The 18,641-nt window shown below is 56.4% G+C and overlaps 1 protein-coding gene across 4 annotated transcripts in view; it reads left to right on the forward strand.

Annotated features, from left to right (window-relative positions):
* The window catches only part of Megf11 (multiple EGF-like-domains 11), a 279,614-nt gene that overhangs the window by 244,271 nt on the left and 16,702 nt on the right, over positions 1-18,641 (forward strand). For all 4 annotated transcript variants that reach the window (XM_005393705.2, XM_013519007.1, XM_013519005.1 and 1 more), the window contains exons 11-19: positions 4,560-4,680; positions 4,926-5,089; positions 6,012-6,114; positions 12,111-12,257; positions 12,568-12,702; positions 15,511-15,639; positions 16,535-16,663; positions 17,126-17,254; positions 17,661-17,789. In XM_005393705.2, coding sequence (XP_005393762.1) covers positions 4,560-4,680; positions 4,926-5,089; positions 6,012-6,114; positions 12,111-12,257; positions 12,568-12,702; positions 15,511-15,639; positions 16,535-16,663; positions 17,126-17,254; positions 17,661-17,789 — 1,186 coding nt within the window. The remainder of the gene's footprint in view (positions 1-4,559; positions 4,681-4,925; positions 5,090-6,011; positions 6,115-12,110; positions 12,258-12,567; positions 12,703-15,510; positions 15,640-16,534; positions 16,664-17,125; positions 17,255-17,660; positions 17,790-18,641) is intronic.

Raw genomic sequence — 18,641 nt, forward strand, 5'->3', positions numbered from 1 at the left:
TTTTGAGACAGGGTCTTACTAAGTTGCCCAAGCTGGGCTCAGACTTTTTGATCCTCCTGTCTCAGCCTCCCAGAGTGCTGGGATTACAAACCAGTGCTACCAGGATTACTGCTATATTTGCCTCACATAAACCCATTTATTTATCTAGGTTTATTTATTACACCTGTAATCTCAGCACTTGGGAGGCTGAGGCAGGAGGATTGTGGTGAAGTTGAGGCCAGCCTGGGCTACACAGTGAGTTCAAAGCCTGAACTGCATAGTGAGACCCTGTCTCAAAAACAAAACAAAACATCTGGGTGTAGTGGCATACAACTGTAATCCCAGCTTCTCAGAAGGCAGGAGGATCACAAGTTCAAGGCCAGTATGGGCAATTTAGCCAGACTGTATTTTAAAATGGAAAAAGAGTACTCTGACCCTTTCATGCTTGAACCATCCAACCTACTTCCCCACCAGGAGGACGTGGGGGCCAGGGTGGCTTCACTGGTTGCTGGGGCCAACAGTCTCCCTGCTCGGCTCTGGCAGGTGGCAGGTGCCCATCCCCTCCGCCTGGATCTGAAGGGCCAGGTCTTGGCTGGCACTGCCTCCTTTTGTCCAAGGGATGGCCAACCACTTTCCATCCTCCTCCTCCTTCTCCAAAAAATCCTCATTAACCTCGCGCCCACTGCAAGGAAAACGCATGATCAACACGAGAAGCCCAGCTGTTGATTAATTTTCCCAAACAGGGCCGAACTACAAAGCAGCATACTGCGGGGAAAAGACTGAATAAACAACACTGGAAACAAATATAATGGGACAGACCTCATTACCCACAGGGGTCTGCCTCTGCGCGGCCGTGCCGGGCAGGGGGCGGGGCTGAGATTCCGGCTCTTCAACAGGACCAGTTTGCAAGGTTCCCTTCTGCCAGTAGCTCTTCCAGACCAAGTTCAGGATGTTAATGGCCAGTGCTGCATCTATAATTAGCAGGCCTTTGAGTGGGAGGAAGAGTTCACATCCCATTCCATTCACGGAAGGAAGATACTGAGCAGGATTGGCAGGCATCCCCCAGTGGGGGTGGCGTGGGTAGTGGTGTCTCCGTATTGCGGGGTCCTATGGGGTGCACAGGGAAGAGAGGCTAGGAGGGATGAGGATACAGAAATACCCAGGTTGGGCATGGTGGTACATGGGAGGCTGAGGCAGGAGGACTGAGAGTTCAAGGCCAACCTGGACTACATAGGGAGTTTGAAGCCAGCCTAGCTATCTCACAAAATGCTATCTCAAACAAACAAAGCAGCCACCCAAGTATCAACTTTCAGGTGCAGAGAAAGGACCAGGGCATCTGGGCCTGGCTGGGTGGCCCCTTTGAGATACAGGCCTCAGTGTGTGGATGTCCTACTGCACTTAGGTGGTGAGCGCAGCCCTGATATCAAGTCTGGGCTATTAGCATCGTGCATTTGAAGTGGGAGCCAGCAGCTGATCCAAGTCACAGATCCCTCTCTGCCTGTATTGGGTGTGTGATCCTGGACAAGTCATTTGCCTCTCTCTGCCTCACCTGTTCAGTAAAGGGGCTATGGGATTCCCGCGCCTCAGTGGACGTGGTGGCCAGCTTGTGCGAGGCCCAAGAGGACACCCCCTCCCAGACCACATCCTCACCATCTTCTCTCTGGGTTAAGGACCCCACTCCAGGCCGGAAGCTGCTCAGAGTCAGCGCGAAAGAGCCCTTCCGATGCACGCAGCTGCTGATCCCCAGCCAGACACCTGCTGCGTCTACAGCTCACTGCCAAGAGCAGTTTCAAACATTCCCCAGACCTCCAGGAAATCCTTTATTACCTGTGCCGAGGCTAACTAAAATACCCAGGGCTTTCTTTTGCTTTTAATTAGAATTAAATTAGCTCTGTGTGCCAGCCCAGGTGAGCGTGAACCGCTCAGAAGCTCTGATTGGTCACAGGTGACATCACAGGAATTTCTGGGTCATGGTTGGTGGACACAATGCTGCCACCACAGTCGCAAGGCTTGTGGTCACCGGCCAGACTGTATCTGTCCGATATGTGACGGGCCTTGGGCACCAGTGCAGCGTAACGACAGTGTTTTTCAAATTAAGAAGCTTTGAAGGTGGAGGGCATTAAAAAGGGCCCTGGGCAGGAAGAAGTTAGGGAGGCTGATGGGTTTCAGTGGCAGCAGCTGACTGATAAAGGAGGGGAAGCTTGGACATGACCTAGCGCTCATGCATGTGTGCCAGAAGACAGGACCGCCTTCCAGCAGGACGTTTTGTGGGGCTCCTGTGTGGCTGTCTTGGAGCATGGGGCACAGGTAGACACCAGGCCTGGCTGGGCAGTGGGTGCGGGGCTGGGCATGCAGGCCACCGGGGTGGCAAGAGCCGAGCCACAGTTTCATCTCTGGTCTGAGTTCACAATCCTGCGGGCATCCAGTCCTTTCCCCTGATGGTGCAGCGGTCAGCTGCTGTGAATGCAGGGCTGGTCTGGGCCAGGTACTGGGCTGGAGCTCGGGGGATAAGACACAGCCCTGCAGCCTCCCCTGGGAGCCCACTTGGGGTGACCGGCAAGATCCTGTTCAGCTCAGAGGGTCTGGGCGCCCTGTGTGGCTGAGGCCAAGAGGATGCTTTTCTGGCTGGGCAGAGTGGGGCAGGGGGTGCCAGGTGGGACAAGGAACCGTGGACAGGATCTGGCCTGAATTTCCCTCTTCCCAAGAGCTCCAGGAAAGCTCAGAGCTAATGGCAGGATGGGCTCAGGCCAGGCAGGATCCTGCTTCCTAAGTGCAGTGAGCCACAAGACCCAGTCTAGCAGGGTCCTTGTGTCCTTGCTAGCATCACTCACAGAATCCCCACTCAGCACCAGCTTCTGAGCTGCAATGCTGGTGTAACCCAGAGAGCTGAGGTCCTAGATCTCACGAAGCTGCCAGTCTCGCTGAAGAGACAGACAGTGAATAAGTGGACAGTAAACCCATCCAGCTGCCCAAGGGCAGAAACGGGCCCCTCTGTGCGCCTGGAACCTCTGGCAGGCCTGGCTCCTTGTGGTCCCACTCAGCAAACATCTGTTGAATGGGCTGGCGTGAGATGGAAGCATATGGTAGGTTCCCGGTCTGTCTGGTTTGGGCCCTGGAAGCTGACATGAGCACACAAACAGCTTGTTTCAATTAGGCAGCGCTTATCGAGGGCCCATTAAGTACCAGCATGGTCCCGAGGCTGGAGAGTGTAGATGTGAGTGAAATCAGACCCACTGCCCCAAGTGCATGCCATGGGTGGGCACAGGCAGCCCCTTTAGCTGGCCCAGCCCTCAGTGTGTTAGGATGGTGGCTTCTGTTTGTGCATCCAAGTCCCAATAGGACAGCACCGGGGACAGTGTCAGGGACGACACGGAAGGGGAAGGATGGAGTCACAGGTGTGCACCCAAATCTGCACACACGGATTAAACAGATGCAGCAGAAGCTGAGCGTTGTGGTACAGGTCTGGAATCCCAGCACTCTGGGAAGCTGAGGCAGGAGGAGGATAACAAGTTTGAGCCCAGCCTAGGCAACCTGGTGACTAGCAAGACCCTGTCTCAAAATAAAAAATTAAAAAAGGGCTAGGGATGTAGCTCAGCATGCAGGCCCTGGGGTTCAATCCCTAGCACCGCAAAAACAAATAAAACCCAAATACAACAGAGACAAACAGCATAGAGAAACACAGGTGTGTGGACTTACTGCCTAAGCCTGTGTAGACGAATGTAGACCCATGCAGGTTCAGATATCCGCACAACTCATCTTGGACAAGGCTCGTTGGGGTCCCCCAAATCAAGGTGGAAGCGCCAAACCTTAGGTCCCCGGATGCCCTGAGAGAGGCCTGTTATTGGCTAGCCATGATGTCAGTCAACAGAGCCTGGCCAATCAACTCTGGGCCTGCAGGGGGGCACCGCCCCCTCCCTGAGGTGCATTGCTGATAAATGATCTCTCTCCAGAACCTCCTGCTGCTTAAACCTTGGAAGGTTTTGCATGCTATTCTCATAAGTAATGTATCTTTGCACAAATAGTAAGTTTTTATGGTGCTTTGAATCCTCCAGGCATCAATCTACCTGCTTCACAAGTAACTAACTTAATGCTTGTAACATTCCCATGGGGTGGGGACAGCATTGTTCCCATTTTACAGATGCAGGGACTGAGGCTTAGCACGGTGTAGTGGATGCCCGACTTGACAGGGTGAATGCGGAGGGAGCAGGTCGAGCACTCGACCCTGCCTGGATAATCCCAGCGACTCTCCCATCTCACAGTCACATCTACAAAGTCCCTCTCGCAGCCAGGCGTGGTGATGCACGCCTGTAATCCCAACACTCGGGAGACTGAGGCAGGAGGATCGTTGGGAGTTAGAGACCAGCCTGGGCTACAAAGTCAGCTCAAGGCCAGCCTGAACTTCATAGCAAGACCCTGTCTCAAAAAGACCAAGAGACAAAGTCCCTCTCGCTACATAAGGTGACATATATGCAGGTACCAGGGATTAGGACACAGACGGTTTAGGTAGGGGGATGGCCCTGCCTACCGCAGCCACCTAGCACTGGGCAACCTCTGACCCCAGTCCGCCCCTCTCTCCCCAGGGAGAGTTCTGTGCCGTCCCCTGCGCCGCGGGGACCTATGGACCCAACTGCTCCTCTGTCTGCAGCTGTCACAACGGTGGCATCTGCTCCCCGGTAGACGGCTCCTGCGCCTGCAAGGAAGGTAACGTGCCCTGTGCAAGACCAGCCCGGGCCCAGGCAGCTAAGGGGTCTCAGCTGGGGCTGCCCCTGCCCACGTGAAGGGGCGGAACCATTTAATGAGGCAGGCTGCAACCCGGAAGCCAGCCGGAGCCTCAGTGGCAGGGATGTGGCATGGGATTCCTCAGCAGAGGCTCTGAGCTGCTGGTGGGATGGAGCGGCAGCCGTGCTGGACCTGGAGAGGGAGGTGACAGCCCCTTCCGCCCTCAGGATGGCAGGGTCTGGACTGTGCCCTGCCGTGTCCCAGCGGGACGTGGGGCCTGAACTGCAATGAGACCTGCGCCTGCGCCAACGGGGCGGCCTGCAGCCCTGCGGACGGCGCCTGCACCTGCACCCCTGGCTGGCTGGGAGACACCTGTGAGCTGCCCTGCCCGGTGAGTGCCCCCTACCTGGGGTTAAGTCGCGCTCGGGAATGCACCAAGAGGAGCACCCCAACAAGTGGGGAACGGCTGGAGCTGAGTCACAGCTAGTCCTCACCCCCGCGGTCATTTTCCTCCGCTCGGTCTCCTGGAGCACAGCAAACCCTGGGCAGATGTAGCGCCCAGCGTTGCCTTCCCCGCCCCCACCTTGCTAAGCCATCCCTGACCCCGGTGCTCCGGCACTGAGCCCCAGCTTGGCCTCAGGAGCCTCCCCTCCCGAGCTCCACCACGGCTGCTCTGAGCCGGCACAGGTGCCGCTCCTGGCCCCGTGTCTTTCCGGTTCCTGCAATCGGTGTTTCCACGATCAGCGGAGCAGGGACTAAGGAGCACCTTCTAGCAGTAACCACCCAAACTTAATCACTGGGTCTTGGTCTTGAAACCAACCCACGAGAAACTGAATGTGGCCATGGGCTTGAGGTCCTGGGTTCAAATCCTGCCTTTGCTACATCCTGTTACCTTGAGCGGGTTACTCTGCCTCTCCAGCTGCTTCCTATCTTTAAAGGGGGAATACCAGGAACCATGTCAGAGACTGCTGCAAGGGTTAAGAGAGATGAGGATACAAGGCTATTGGACCTTCATGAGCACATAGCAAATAAGGGTCACCATTTTCTTCCCCCTTAACAGACAGTCAACCACTCCTTCCTCACGTGAGGTAGAGGCGCCCCGATCAATGAAGTGTATTTTCATTTACAACTTAAGCTGATGATCCTCACGGCCCTCAGAGCCTAAGCATTGAAGGGTGGGGCAGGACCATTCCCTCCCTTGCTCCAAACCTCACACTCCTGTTAATGCAGCCGGGTGTGCTCAGCTGTGTCATGGAGTGCACGAAGGCCTGAGAGATTCTGACCCCCTCCTCCTCCTCCCTCCACCTCCGCAGGACGGCACATTTGGGCTGAACTGCAGCGAACGCTGTGACTGCAGCCACGCTGACGGCTGCGACCCCATCACAGGCCACTGCTGCTGCCTGGCCGGATGGACAGGTAACCCCTCGGCCGGGCTCCGTGCGCCCCGCTCTTGCCGCCCTCCTTTGATGTTTCTTCTTGTTCCCTAAATCTGCTCTCAGCTCCAGTTCTGCGTTCCATTCGATGAAGCAACTGTCTCTGAAACACCGATGGTGCCCTGGGGAGGGGCACCCCAGCCAAAGCGGAGGGGCTGGCAGGCGGTGGGTGTGGGTGCTGGAGCTATTTGGTAGAGGCCCCAGCAGGGAAGAGGGTGAAGCACTTTGTCCTCCGCCCTGGCCCAGGGTCGTGGGGCCTGTGTCCATCCCCCAGCCTGCCTCCTGACTGCCAGGGAGCCACCCCCTTCCGTCCCTCTCGGGCCACCCCCTGGTCCAGCCCGCAGTCCCCGTCTCTCCTCTGGCACCGCCTCGCTGGTCTCAGCCTCCCCCTCCCCCACCCCATCAGTTCTGTGCCTGATAGCGGGAGCGAACTTATCAGAACCTCGAGTCCCTTGGTGGTTTCCTGTGACTCACAGAACATCCATGGCTCAGGTCCCCTGCGATCTGGCCCTGCTGCCTCCGCCACTCACTGACTCCAGGCACCAGGGCCAGCATTTCCCCTTGCAACCTCGCCCTGACTCCAGGCCTTGGCATATGCCTGCCTCGGCCTGAACCATTCTTTGCCCTCCCACCCAATAACCCCTCCTCATACCATGTGGTCAAGGCTGCAAAGCCTGTTTGTTAATTCCCCTGCTACTCTACGCGTGTCCTTCTGTAGAACTTACCATACCTGGCCTTGACCTCTGATTTAAGTGTTTATTATCCGCCTCCCTAACCTGACCGCGTGCCCTGGGAGGCATCTGCCTTATCCACCATTGTGTCCACCGCCTGCCACCCTTGTGATATGGCTGACGAGCTGGTTACGCATAGAACACGACCAGACAGCCTGGATCTGTGAACTTGGGCAAGTCCTCTAGCCTGTCAGAGCCTCATTTCTCCGTCCATAGAATGCAGGCGATTATCAACTGCAGGCTGGTTTTGGAGCTGAGATGAGTTACTTCCCTCAAGTGCTAAGGGTGCCTGGCTTACACCAAATGCTCAGTCCTGGAAGCCACGAATGCAAGAAGTGCTCGGTGATAGTCTATCGGGAGTGAATGCACCCACCAGCCTGGCCCAAGGTGGCTGCTGAGCAGAGAGAGTAGTCGTGACTGGCAGTGTAGTTCTCAGATAAATAATTAACACTGGTTGCCGCATGGCTTCCGTTCTATACAACTGGAAAGTTTCCAAGCCGCCAAGGCCCCGGGGGGACATTCCTCTGAGGCCAGGGACTTTTCTCTGTGACTAGGGACATTCCTCCATGGCATCTCCTGCCCGGCTTCCCTGCCGGCTACTGTCCCCCAGGTACAGAATGAGGCTGCATCCAGGTCGCTGCCACCCCACACTCTCAGCAAGAGCCAAGTGGAAAACCGCTTGAAGTTCTCATTGCCTTAATTTCAAGCGAGCGGATCAGATTTTAATGACATCCGCTGCTTAAAAATTCTGCCTTTGATGGACAACCTTTCAGCACGGCCTCTGCTGTTCTAAAGCGGATTTCCCCAAGTGGTCCCGAAGGCTTTTGAAAGAGGCAATTGAGGTCTCAGAGGTTTGTGGAGCAGGAGGAGGCGGCCTGGGCCTCCCACCGCGAGCCCCTCCCACTCACCGCCCACCTCTCGGCTTAGATCTAGTGTCCCCGCAAAGCCCCTTGTGTTCAGAGGTGGGGGCCTTTGGAAGATGATGGACCATGAGGTGCTCTACTCGTCCCTGGAGTCTCCCACTGATGAATTTATAGCTGAAGGTGCTGTCAGGGGGCGGGGCCTGGTGGAGAAGGCGTTCCCTGGGCGGGGCCTGGGAGGGTGTGTCTCGCTCCCGGCTCCTCCCTTCTGCCGCGGCCACCACCTGGAGGGGAGCGCCTTTTGTCTGCCACGCCCCTCCACCTTGAGCCAACCAACCACAGACAAACTACGAGCTAAAATAATCCTTTCCTTTAAATTGTGGATAGGGGCTGGGAGTTTAGCTCAGCGGCAAAAGCGTCTGCCTGGCACACGCAAGGTCGTGAGTTCGGTTCCCGGTACCGGAGAAAAAACCAAAAAAAAAAAAAAAAAAAAAAAAATTGTGGATGTTGGCCATTGTATCTCAGCAACCAGGGTAGTGACTAAGTCCGCCCGCCAAGAAGTATCAGTGCTGACTTCCCGCCCTGGCTCTATAATTCATGCCTTGGCTCGCCGCAGCCATGTGCCAGTCCCTGCCTTCCTCCCATGGCCGCCGCGGGTACCGATGAGCATTACATCGCCCTCAGCTGCCGTAAGCCTACATGACGCTCACTCAGTGCTTATTGAAAGATCTAGTCTCTGAGGGTGGTGGATGATCTTTCCCTGGAAGTGCAGATTTAATTAAATCTGCCCCAACTGTCTATGCTCCAGATGAGAAAGGGGAGCTGTCCAAGGCCTCAGGACCTAAGTGCCATCAGGATGGGAGCTGTGTAGGATTGCATTTTCTTTTTCTGTCTGTTTGAGACAGGGTCTCGCTATGGAGTTTAGGCTGGCCTTGAGCTCACTTTGTAGCCCAGGTTGGTCTCAAACTCGCAATGATCCTCCTGCCTCAGCCTCCTGAGTGCTGGGATTACAGGCGTTCATCACCAGCCTAGCTAGGATTGCATTTTATGGGGAATCCATTTATTCGCTCAACTAGCATTTCTTAACTTGGGCAATCACCAAGTCTTTATTTGGCAGCCACATTGTGCCCAGCACTGGGCCAGGCTCAGCAGTAAACAGCAAGGCTGAGCACCATCCACAGTAGTGAGCTGAGCACCTACTATGCGCCATGCAAAGATGACCACGGTGGCGTCTGCCCATGGGGAGAACCTGCCTAGTTAAGCAGGCTCAGTGTGTCAGTAAGCTGTGGTCCCTGCCCTCAGATTGCTGGCAGGGAGAAAGGCTTCATGTGTAGGAAACATTGAAATCACAGGTAGGGACACAGCCGTATGCTATGGCTATGACACTGATGTTTGAATACCTGGGCAGATACCTAGGAAGGCTGCATGACGGAGGTGTCTAAAGTAGGATGATCCAGGTGTGGTGGTGCACGCCTATAATCCCAGCACTGGGGAGGCTGAGGCAGGAGGATGGTTGTAAGTTCGAGGTTCAAGACCCTCCTGGGCTACAAAGTGAGCTCAAGGCCAGCTTGAACTGCATAGTGAGACCCTGTCTCAAAAAGTCTAAATAAATAAATAATAAAGTAGGAGGTAGGCTTCTGGCCTCACACCATGCACTAGAGATCACAGTGTGTAGATCTGTAGCTTTATCCACCAATACAGATTGTGTCTGTGTGTGGGGAGGGGGTTTTTCTGAAAACTAGAGAAAAGGGATTCCACAGGGTAAGAAATGAAGGGTTCTTTGTTTTGTTTTGTTTTGTTTTTGTCTTTTTGAGACAAGGTCTTGCTGTGCAGTTCAGACTGGCCTTGAGCTCACTTTGTAGCCCAGGCTGGTCTTGAACTCACAACGATCCTCCTGCCTCAGCCTCCCGAGTTCTGGGATTACAGGTGTGAGCCACCACGCCCAGCTAGGGGAGAGTTCTTGAAGGGGGTTTATTATCTCTATTAAACTGTGGGGAAAACAGGGCCCAAGGAGGTAGTGATGACGCTGCTGCTTCAGGAACTGGAGGCTCCGGGAAGGCCAAGGGCAGCCCCTTCTGGTCACCCCAGAAGTCCCCTCTAGACCTGGGCACTCCTGGTGGCTGGAGTACTTGACTGTTCCTCCCACTTAGATGCCAGTGACTTAAGCTGCAGGGAGCTCCTAGGACAGAGCAGGACCCCAGAGCCAGGCCCAGAGTATCAGAATTGCCTGATCTTAGACCCAGCGGGACCCCGCAGCCGCTTGCAGTCTGCGCAGGGACAGGGTGCTCCTGTGGTTCTCAGTCTCTACGAAAAAGGACCCCGTGAGCACCTCGAGGTGCCTGCTCTTAAGAACAGCTCTGCTCTTGCTGGGGTGGACACAGCAGCCAGAGAGGCCGTGAATTCCGCGGTGCATTTGTATACATTGTTTAGCACGTCCCAGTCACAGTGAGGCTCCTTTAGGAAGGAGCGTCTGTCTGTGTGTGACCTGTCTGCCTTGGTCAGGCTGCAGAGACCACTCAGCGCCCAGGAGCTCGGAGCCCGAGGGACAGCCATATCGAGTCCCTCTACCTGTAGTCTCAATCCGGGGTTTTCAATAACCACTGCAAAGGAATTCCTTAGGGCGACCATGGCTGTTGGTGTGCGTTCTTGGGGTCTGGACCCAAGGATTCCATCAATGGTAGATTGAAAATGCTGTTTTAAGAAATGCATTTCCATGGTGGCACATGCCTGGAATTCCAGCACTTGGTAGGCTGAGGCAGGAGGATTGCCATGAGTTCGAGGCCAGCCTTGGGTAGATAGTGAGACCCTGTCATACACACACAAATTTGTTTTTTCACCTGTACTGAGACGATGTGCAGACTTGTCTTATCAGGTCCTAAACAGTACAGCAGAGCAACTATTTACATAGCATTTACACTGAGTTAGGAATTATAATTGGAGATAATGTAAACCATACTGGAGGGTGCAGATAGGTTCTAGGTAGGGACGATGGCATTTGGGTGTCCCTTGTAGACACCGAGGGCTGACTTGCTAGAAAGGGAGAGTCTTCAAATGCATCCCAAACTCCGAACAGCTCTGTGACTTCCCCTTCCCTAGGCTCCTGTAACCCATGGTCCCTTCAGGCGCCCTAACTTCATGGGAGAGACCCACGTCAAGGGGTAAAACATGGTGAGCAGGGCCACCAGATGCTCCCTGGGGTGCGAGCTTACTCCCTGGGAGAAGCCCCCACTTTTGTTTCCCAGAGGGGCCCCTGAAGCTACCCCCTGCTGGGAAACAGACATTTCAGAGTGAGGACCCCAGGGGAGACTGATGCAGACCAGGCAGAAGGCAAGGAGAGCCAGGCACTCCCCTCCCCATCTGAGGCCGGGGCTGTGCGCTCCCAAATTGGTCCCACTGCTAGGCTGGGGCCCAGTTCACTGCCTCTGAATGTCTTTCCCCGCCTTCTCCCAGTCCTTGTCCTTATACCAAGGCAGATGCAATTTTTAAATTAATTCCGCTCCTCTCTGAGCCTCTCTGATCACCTTCTTCCAAAGCCCAGCGGATCCCCTGGGCCCGGGGTTCCATTCACCTATTGCACATCAGCCTGCAAGGGACCCCAGCTGTGCAGAGGGTCTGTACCCAGGGCCTGTTAAAATTCCTCCTCAGCTGCAGGCTGAGTCGTTCCGGCACATATTTCCTCCACTTGAGCTCAAAGAGCTGGAGCTATCCATCGTGCTCCTGTCTCTGAGGAGCTTGCCCACAGGGGCCTTAAATCAGTTGGTTGGATTACAAGTAGCATTTTTAAAAAAATAGTTGGTTTCTGTTACACATGTGTGTATGTGATTGCATAGGATGTAAAATACTTATCGCCCTGAGGACTGTGGTCAAAAGATCCCACTCACTCTCTGAGTCCCTGCAGCCCCCAGGACATTCATTTTTGTTTGTTTGTTTGTTTGTTTTTAAGACAGTTATGTAGCCCAGGATGGCCTTGAACTCATGGCAATTCTTCTGCTTTAGCCTCTCAAGGGCTAGGATTATAAGTGTGTGCCACCATGCCCAATTTAAGGCCACTGCCTTGCCCTAGAAGATTTCTGTCAGGCCTGCTCTTGATGGCAGCTGAGATGGCAACACAGAAGGGCCCTTCATCGCCTGGCTCCATCTCAGTTCCAGTCTGTTTCCTTGCTTGGCCGCATGCAGCTCTTGCTGCGTCATTTCTGTGAGATGCGATGCTTTCTCCTGCCCGTCCTTTGCGCGCCTGGCTCCCCTTGCCCACCCAGGGCCTTGCTGTCTTCTGTCTGGGCATTACTTCTTCCCAGAAGCCCTCCCTCCCCAGGTTCCTGGGTCCCCTCTTGGTGCTGTGTCGGACCCTTCCCACCATCCTCTCCTCTGGCCCCTCCTCTGGCCCACAGGCGTCCGCTGCGACAGCTCCTGTCCGCCCGGCCGCTGGGGCCCCAACTGCTCCGTGTCCTGCAGCTGTGAGAACGGCGGCTCCTGCTCTCCTGAGGATGGGACCTGCGAGTGCGCCCCCGGCTTCCGAGGACCCTTGTGCCAGAGAAGTAAGGCTGTGCGAGCCCCCTTCCGAAGACCAGCTTGTCCTCCCAGCCCTGCCAGGCTGGAGCCGGTCCTGACCCCAGCACGGCTTGGCTTGTCCCTCCTGTTAGTCCCCTCTGCCCATGAGCTGGCTGTTCTGTCCCAAGTTGATGTCCCAGCCAGACTTGCTTCTTGGTAGAAACAGGACGGGGTCGTAGTTCCTCTCTTCCAGAAGCGGTGGGCCTCCCCAGGGTGAGAAAGAGCGCGGGACAGCAGGGGTGGCCAGGCTGGCTGGGGCCCTGGGGCTGCTGACCACCGTCTCCCCTCCATCCTCAGTCTGTCCTCCTGGCTTCTACGGACTCAGCTGCGCCCAGCCTTGTCCCCTCTGTGTGCACAGCAGCGGGCCCTGTCACCACATCAGCGGCCTCTGCGAGTGCCTCCCGGGGTTCTCCGGAGCCCTCTGCAACCAAGGTACTGTCTCGGGCCGCAAGGGGACAGGGTGCGGGACGAGGGCCCCGGACGGACAGACTCACAGGAAGGGCCTGCTGCGAATGCAGTTCCTTCCGGGTGCAGGGCCCAGGTCTCTTTCCCAGGACCAAGCGCCACCCAGCATGACAGAGGAACACAGAGGTGACATGCGTGTCTCACATCAGCAAGGGATGGGGACAAATTCAGGCTCCGGCCCCATGCTAAAGAAGGAAAATAAGTGAGCATAGACAGCCCACAGCAGAAGTGGCACTGGTGGAAAAGGTTACGGGACAGCGCAGGAGCCGGCATCACAGATCCCTCGACACACACTCTCCTGGCTCAGCCTCAGGGTCCTTTACACCACCAACCCCAGGGTGGTGTGGAGCGGGGCACGGCTCCAGTGGCCATCAGGATGGGGAAGGAGGAGAAAGGCATTCATTCTGGGGCGCACAGCCAGCCTGTGTGAGGCCCAGACCCAGTGATGTGGTGGCTGGAGATAGGACAAGGTGCCCAGGAGGGCGCTGGGGCCTTAAGAAAGGGCTTGGAACACAACCTTGGCCTTCAGCTTATTTACACTCTAGCCTGCAAAGGGCAAAGGAATCTTTAGGTAAACATAGAGCGAGTGAAAGGCAAAGTCAAGGTCGCTGAGGCAAGAATCTCATCTGGCCTCTGCTTAAATCCTTTCCTTGACTGAGAGCTCACTACCTCCCAGGGGAACCCATTCCTTTGATGAATAATCACTGCTGAGCTGGGCTGTTTAGGTCTGAGGGCCGTTAATATGTATGAGTGGAAGGTTTACTCCGTGCAGCGTTGGGGTCATGAGACATATGGGCCCCAGGGAGACGCATGTGACAGTTTCATTTGCTTGCAGCCCTCCCAGGACAGTTTAATCATCACCTGACATGCGGAGGTTTACTTATTAAACGTAGGAGACCCAGCCATCGATACAGCGGGGCCCGGTCTAAATTAGGGCCCCGGCAGCCTGAGGAGTCACTCTCGTATCCCTCGATGTCTGATTTATCGCCCGCTGGCCTAATGAGTCTTTTCCACATATAGATCTAATAGAGTTTGCTATTAATGCCAACTGCCCTGGTTAAGTCTCAAACCTTGTAAAAAATTGAACTGACACTTTCTAATGACTGGCTTTCCAGTGAGTTACAAATTACAGATGCTGCTTCTCCAGAATCATTAAACATAGATTAAATATAACCAGATGTTTTCTTTTCCCCAGCCCCCTACTCTCGCTCCACCGCCCCTTCTCTTTGGCTGACTCTTGATTCAGCTGAGAAGTCGACCAATTGATGTATTAGGCTGGTCGCGTTAGTAGCTCTTTGGGTGCGTCTGTCGGCCGCGTGTGTATGAGGAACACTCAGACTCCGATGATGTGATTGTCCTGTTAGGCTCACAGCTGGTGTGGGGTGGACAGAGTAGCTCTGGCACCCTGCTGGCCTCCGAGAGTAAGGATTGGAGGTGGGGTCCCCAAATCCAGCCCCTCCTAGGGGCAGCAAGCAAAGAGGTCAGGTGACTTGCTTCTCAGGGTCCTGAAGCGCAGGCAGGAGAGAAGGGTCTTTATCCTCCTGCAAAGGCCCAGATCAGCCAGCTGGCTGATGGCCTGTAGCCAGGCACCAGGGCTCATTTCAAAGATGAGAGTCAGACAGAGCGGTGATGTGGTTTGCTCAAAGGAACTTAGGAAGCGGTAGAACTGGCTGTGCGACCTTAGGCAAGTTGCTCCTCTCTCAGTGTCTCAGCTTCCTCATCTGTACAGTTCATGATGAGAATGAGGATGAGACTAAGAGCATTAAAAGATTAAGTCAGTTAATATTCATGAAGCCCTTGGAGCAGTGCCTGGTGCGTATCAAGCCGTTTGTTGAAAGGCACAGGGGAGAGGCCAGGGGTATGTTTGGAAATGGTGTGTGGCCAGTGGTCCAGTGTCTGGGAAGGAGAGGCTGTCAAGGATATCCAGGTGAGGGAGGTTAAGTGCTGGACCCTAAGATCCAGAGATTTATCCTGGGGCAACGAGGCACCATTGAGGCTGTCGGAGCGGGGCACAGGAGTGCCACAAAGAGGGTGTGCTTCAGAGAGCCCACACTGTAGGAGCAGGGGGCATAGACTGCAGGCAGCTAGATAGGGAGGTGCTCTGTTAACACTCCGGGCTGGTCCTAAAAGGGCTCCACAGCCTGACGGAGGAAGCCCAACTTCCTCCAGGGATGCGGGAGCGGCTTCTCCGCTGTGGGTGACTGAAACCTACAGCTGACCCCAGGGTAGAAACAGAAGCTCAGCGGAGGACAAGGCCTTCAGAACCCAGATGGATTTCCTGGGGGAAGGGCACGCTGAGCCGAGGCTTGGGGAACAGAGCGGGGGACAGGTGGACAGGCGGGCAGGGACATTCGTAGCCAGTCCTGCAGCAATCAAACTGCAGGTGGAACTGCTGCGCTGTGGCTGGCCCCTCCTCCCAGCTGTATGCGTTTCCCACCCAGTGGCTGTGGGCTCGGTGACGCTGCAGGTGGGGGGAGGGGAGGTGGGGAGCAGCACAGGGAGCACTGGACTGAGAGTCCAGGGTGAGATCCCAGCATCAGCACTTGTCATGTGATTCTACCCTCAGCCAAAGGGGACAGGAGAGGGCACACCCACTTACGTGCAAATGGAGAAGCGTGGTGGGTGGGGCTCCCCCGTGGGTCATTCCCATCCAGATTGGTTACTCCAGGTTGGTTGTGGCTCTGGCCCAGGAACCTCTGGGGGTACAGCTGGGGGTGGGGGTGGTCTAAGAAGCGAGGGCAGAAGGCTGGATACCAGGCTAGCCTGTGCCCACAGTATGTGCTGGAGGGCACTTCGGGCAGGACTGTGCCCAGCTCTGTTCCTGTGCCAACAACGGGACCTGCAGCCCCATCGATGGCTCCTGCCAGTGCTTCCCTGGGTGGATCGGCAAGGACTGCTCCCAGGGTAAGCTGCTGCCCTGGCGCCGCCTCCAGGGCTGAGTACTCCTTCTGCAGACAGGAAGGCCCACCTGAGTCCCAGGGAGCTCTAGAGCCACGATGCATGTCTGGGGGTGGCCATAGCTAATGTTCACTGCTGGCATGACAACCGTGATACTGCTGGCAGTGCCATTAATGCCAGGAATCAGTATGCCGAATCCATCGGCACCCACACCAGGAGTAGCTGGGTTCCCCTGGGGAGGAGGGGACAGGGATTTGCATGCTGGAGTCTAGATGCAGAATGAGGGAGGCCAGGGCAGTCACCTCGGGAGCAAGGCAGACACCCTGTGGGTGGCTCCTATGGCCCATTTCCTGGGCCTCAAGCCTGGGCAGGGAGTCCCAGGGGCCATTCATGTAAGCTGCACCCAATCTGACGCAAAGGTACATCGTGGCCAGGGAGTCCCCCCTCTGAGGGTGGAGCCCCGCGTCTGATGGGCGAGAACCAGCAGAACCAGCTGGTACCTGCAGGGAGGCCCCGGTTAGGTAGCGTGGCCTGAGCAGATTCTGTGCTGATGGGGAGACTTGGGCTCCACCCTCAGGGAGCTCAGCAGCCAGGAGAAGGCCTCACTCACTGGAGGAAGTTAGTACCCAGTGTGTGCACTGCCAGCCACAGCATGGCCCAGCTCTCACCAGTCCCCGCAGAGGGCAGGGCCAGCGGCCTCAGAGCCACACAGTGAGTCCCCAAAGTCTCCAAGTGGCAGAGAACTGGGGCTTAATGGGAATCCCAAGTGACCTGGCCTAGAGGTGAGCTTAAGAAATCTGGGAACAGTACATCAGGCCCTGAAAGCCCCAACTGTCACCCAGGGCCATCCTGAGAATTGGCTGACTTGCTCTCCCTTCTCTGCACCCCCCCCACCCCCCAGCATGCCCGCCCGGGTTCTGGGGCTCCGCCTGCTTCCACACCTGCAGCTGCCACAACGGGGCGAGCTGCAGCGCGGAGGACGGGGCCTGCCACTGCGCCCCAGGCTGGACCGGACTCTTCTGCACGCAGCGTAAGCCCCGCCTCCCCGCCACTCCCGATGCCGTGCTGCGGCCTACTGGCCGCCTTGGGCATAGCCCGGGCTGCAAGGTTGCGGGGAGAGGAGCTGGGCCCTAGAGCCGGGCTGGAGTCAAGGAAGGGGTTCGCAGGCACAGGGTCTTGTTAGGACAGGGCAGTGAGGTTCCCCAGTGATCACCAGGCCAAGACCCTCCTTGGACAGTGGAAGGGACAGCCAGTGGTGAGCAGCAAGGAGACCCAAGCTGGCGTCTGGTCCAGGGCCCGTGGGTCCGGAGGCCACCTAGCGCTACCCCTGCCCCTTCAGCGTGAGGGTTCAGAGGGTGGCGATGGTTGGGACAGGGTTGCATTAGCCTTCAGCCCGTGCTCCACCAGAAGCGGCACAAGACGGGTCCTGGCTGCCCTCCGCAGTTGTGCGGGCCCTGTGGCAGCTCCTGTGACCAGGGCTCATGTTCTGTAGGTTGCCCAGCAGCGTTTTTTGGGAAGGACTGTGGGCGTGTGTGCCAGTGTCAGAACGGCGCAAGCTGTGATCACATCAGCGGCAAGTGCACCTGCCGCACGGGCTTCACTGGACGCCACTGTGAACAGAGTAAGATGCCAGGGCCCTGTCCCCGGTGCCAGCGCCAGGCCTCAGCCTCCTGCAGCGGAAGCTCCACTGCGCAAGAGGGGCGCGCAGGCAGGGCTCTGTGTACCCCCGTCCCCTTCGATACAGCTCCTGCCGGGAAGACTCCCTCCTGCGGCTGGGACGGGGCAGGGGCTGAGGGCTTGCAGAGGTGGGGCCTTCGTGCTGCTTCTCTGAGGCCCCATCCCACCCAGCCTGGGCCCGGCCCACGGAGGTTGCTACTCACGCGTGTAGCATGAGGAGGGGTGACTGCTTCTCCGGCTCTGCCCTGTGCCCTCTCACTCGAGGACTGCTGCCCGTCACCCCCGGAGACTCCCGTGGGCAGGGGAGCGTGGCTGCCTTACTGTCTGCCCACCTTCTTTATGCTGCACAGGATGTGCTCCGGGAACTTTTGGCTACGGGTGTCAGCAGCTGTGTGAGTGTATGAATAATGCCACCTGTGACCACGTCACTGGTACCTGTTACTGCAGCCCTGGATTCAAAGGCATCAGGTGTGACCAAGGTAGTGCACGGGTGAGAGAGCGCCTGTGCAGGGGTTCTGATAACGTACTTTCTTTTTGAGGGGGGAGCGGGAGGAGGGCATCTCTGGCATTGTCCCCAGGCTCATCCTTGTCAAGAGTCCCGTGAGCCCAGCAAGGGCATCCCCAGCTCCTGCTGTGGGAAGGCCTCCACCAAGTCAAGATGACATGCCAAGGTCTAGTTCTGCTGTTGGCTACGACAAGCCGGCTGGTTATGCCACATGCAAAGTAGGGAGAGATCAATGATGGTTTCCCCCAGGACATGAGGTTCCTCAGAAGGCCTAAGAGCCCAAAGTGGCTCCATCCTGGCTCTGGCACTGCAGTCAGACACCTCACAGAGGAGCTGGGGGGACCAAGTTGAGACACTGAGTAAAGGACTCAACACAGCCCCCAGCACAGGTACGCACTCCAGAGATGGCAGCATTCTCTTGAAGTGCTGCGGCCCTGAGAGGGTTGGTACTGTTGGTGCTGGGCGCTGGGGGAGGAAGGCGAATGGGCTCTGAGTTGCCCTCACGACAGAACAGGAGCCCAAAGACGCTTCCTTTCTAGTCTGAGAAGAGGAGCACAGCACATTGACCTCCCTGGTGCTATCGTGCAGCTGTTCAGCTGCAGCTGAGGCCAAGATGCTGCTGGTTAGTACCACAGCCCGCTGAACTGCGAATCAGCAGAGGGGGAGAGCCACACATATGTAATCTTGGGTTCAAAGGCATGGCACTCCCGGCTTTTATTTATTTATACTCGGTGTGAGCCCAGGACCTTTGCGCTAAGCAACATCCCCAGAACTTTTTTTTTTAGCCCAGGTTGAACTCTAACTCGCAATCCTCTTGCCTCAGCTT

Source organism: Chinchilla lanigera, unplaced genomic scaffold, assembly GCF_000276665.1.
Source record: "Chinchilla lanigera isolate Chin_1 unplaced genomic scaffold, ChiLan1.0 scaffold00049, whole genome shotgun sequence".
Taxonomy (NCBI): Eukaryota; Metazoa; Chordata; class Mammalia; order Rodentia; family Chinchillidae; genus Chinchilla; species Chinchilla lanigera.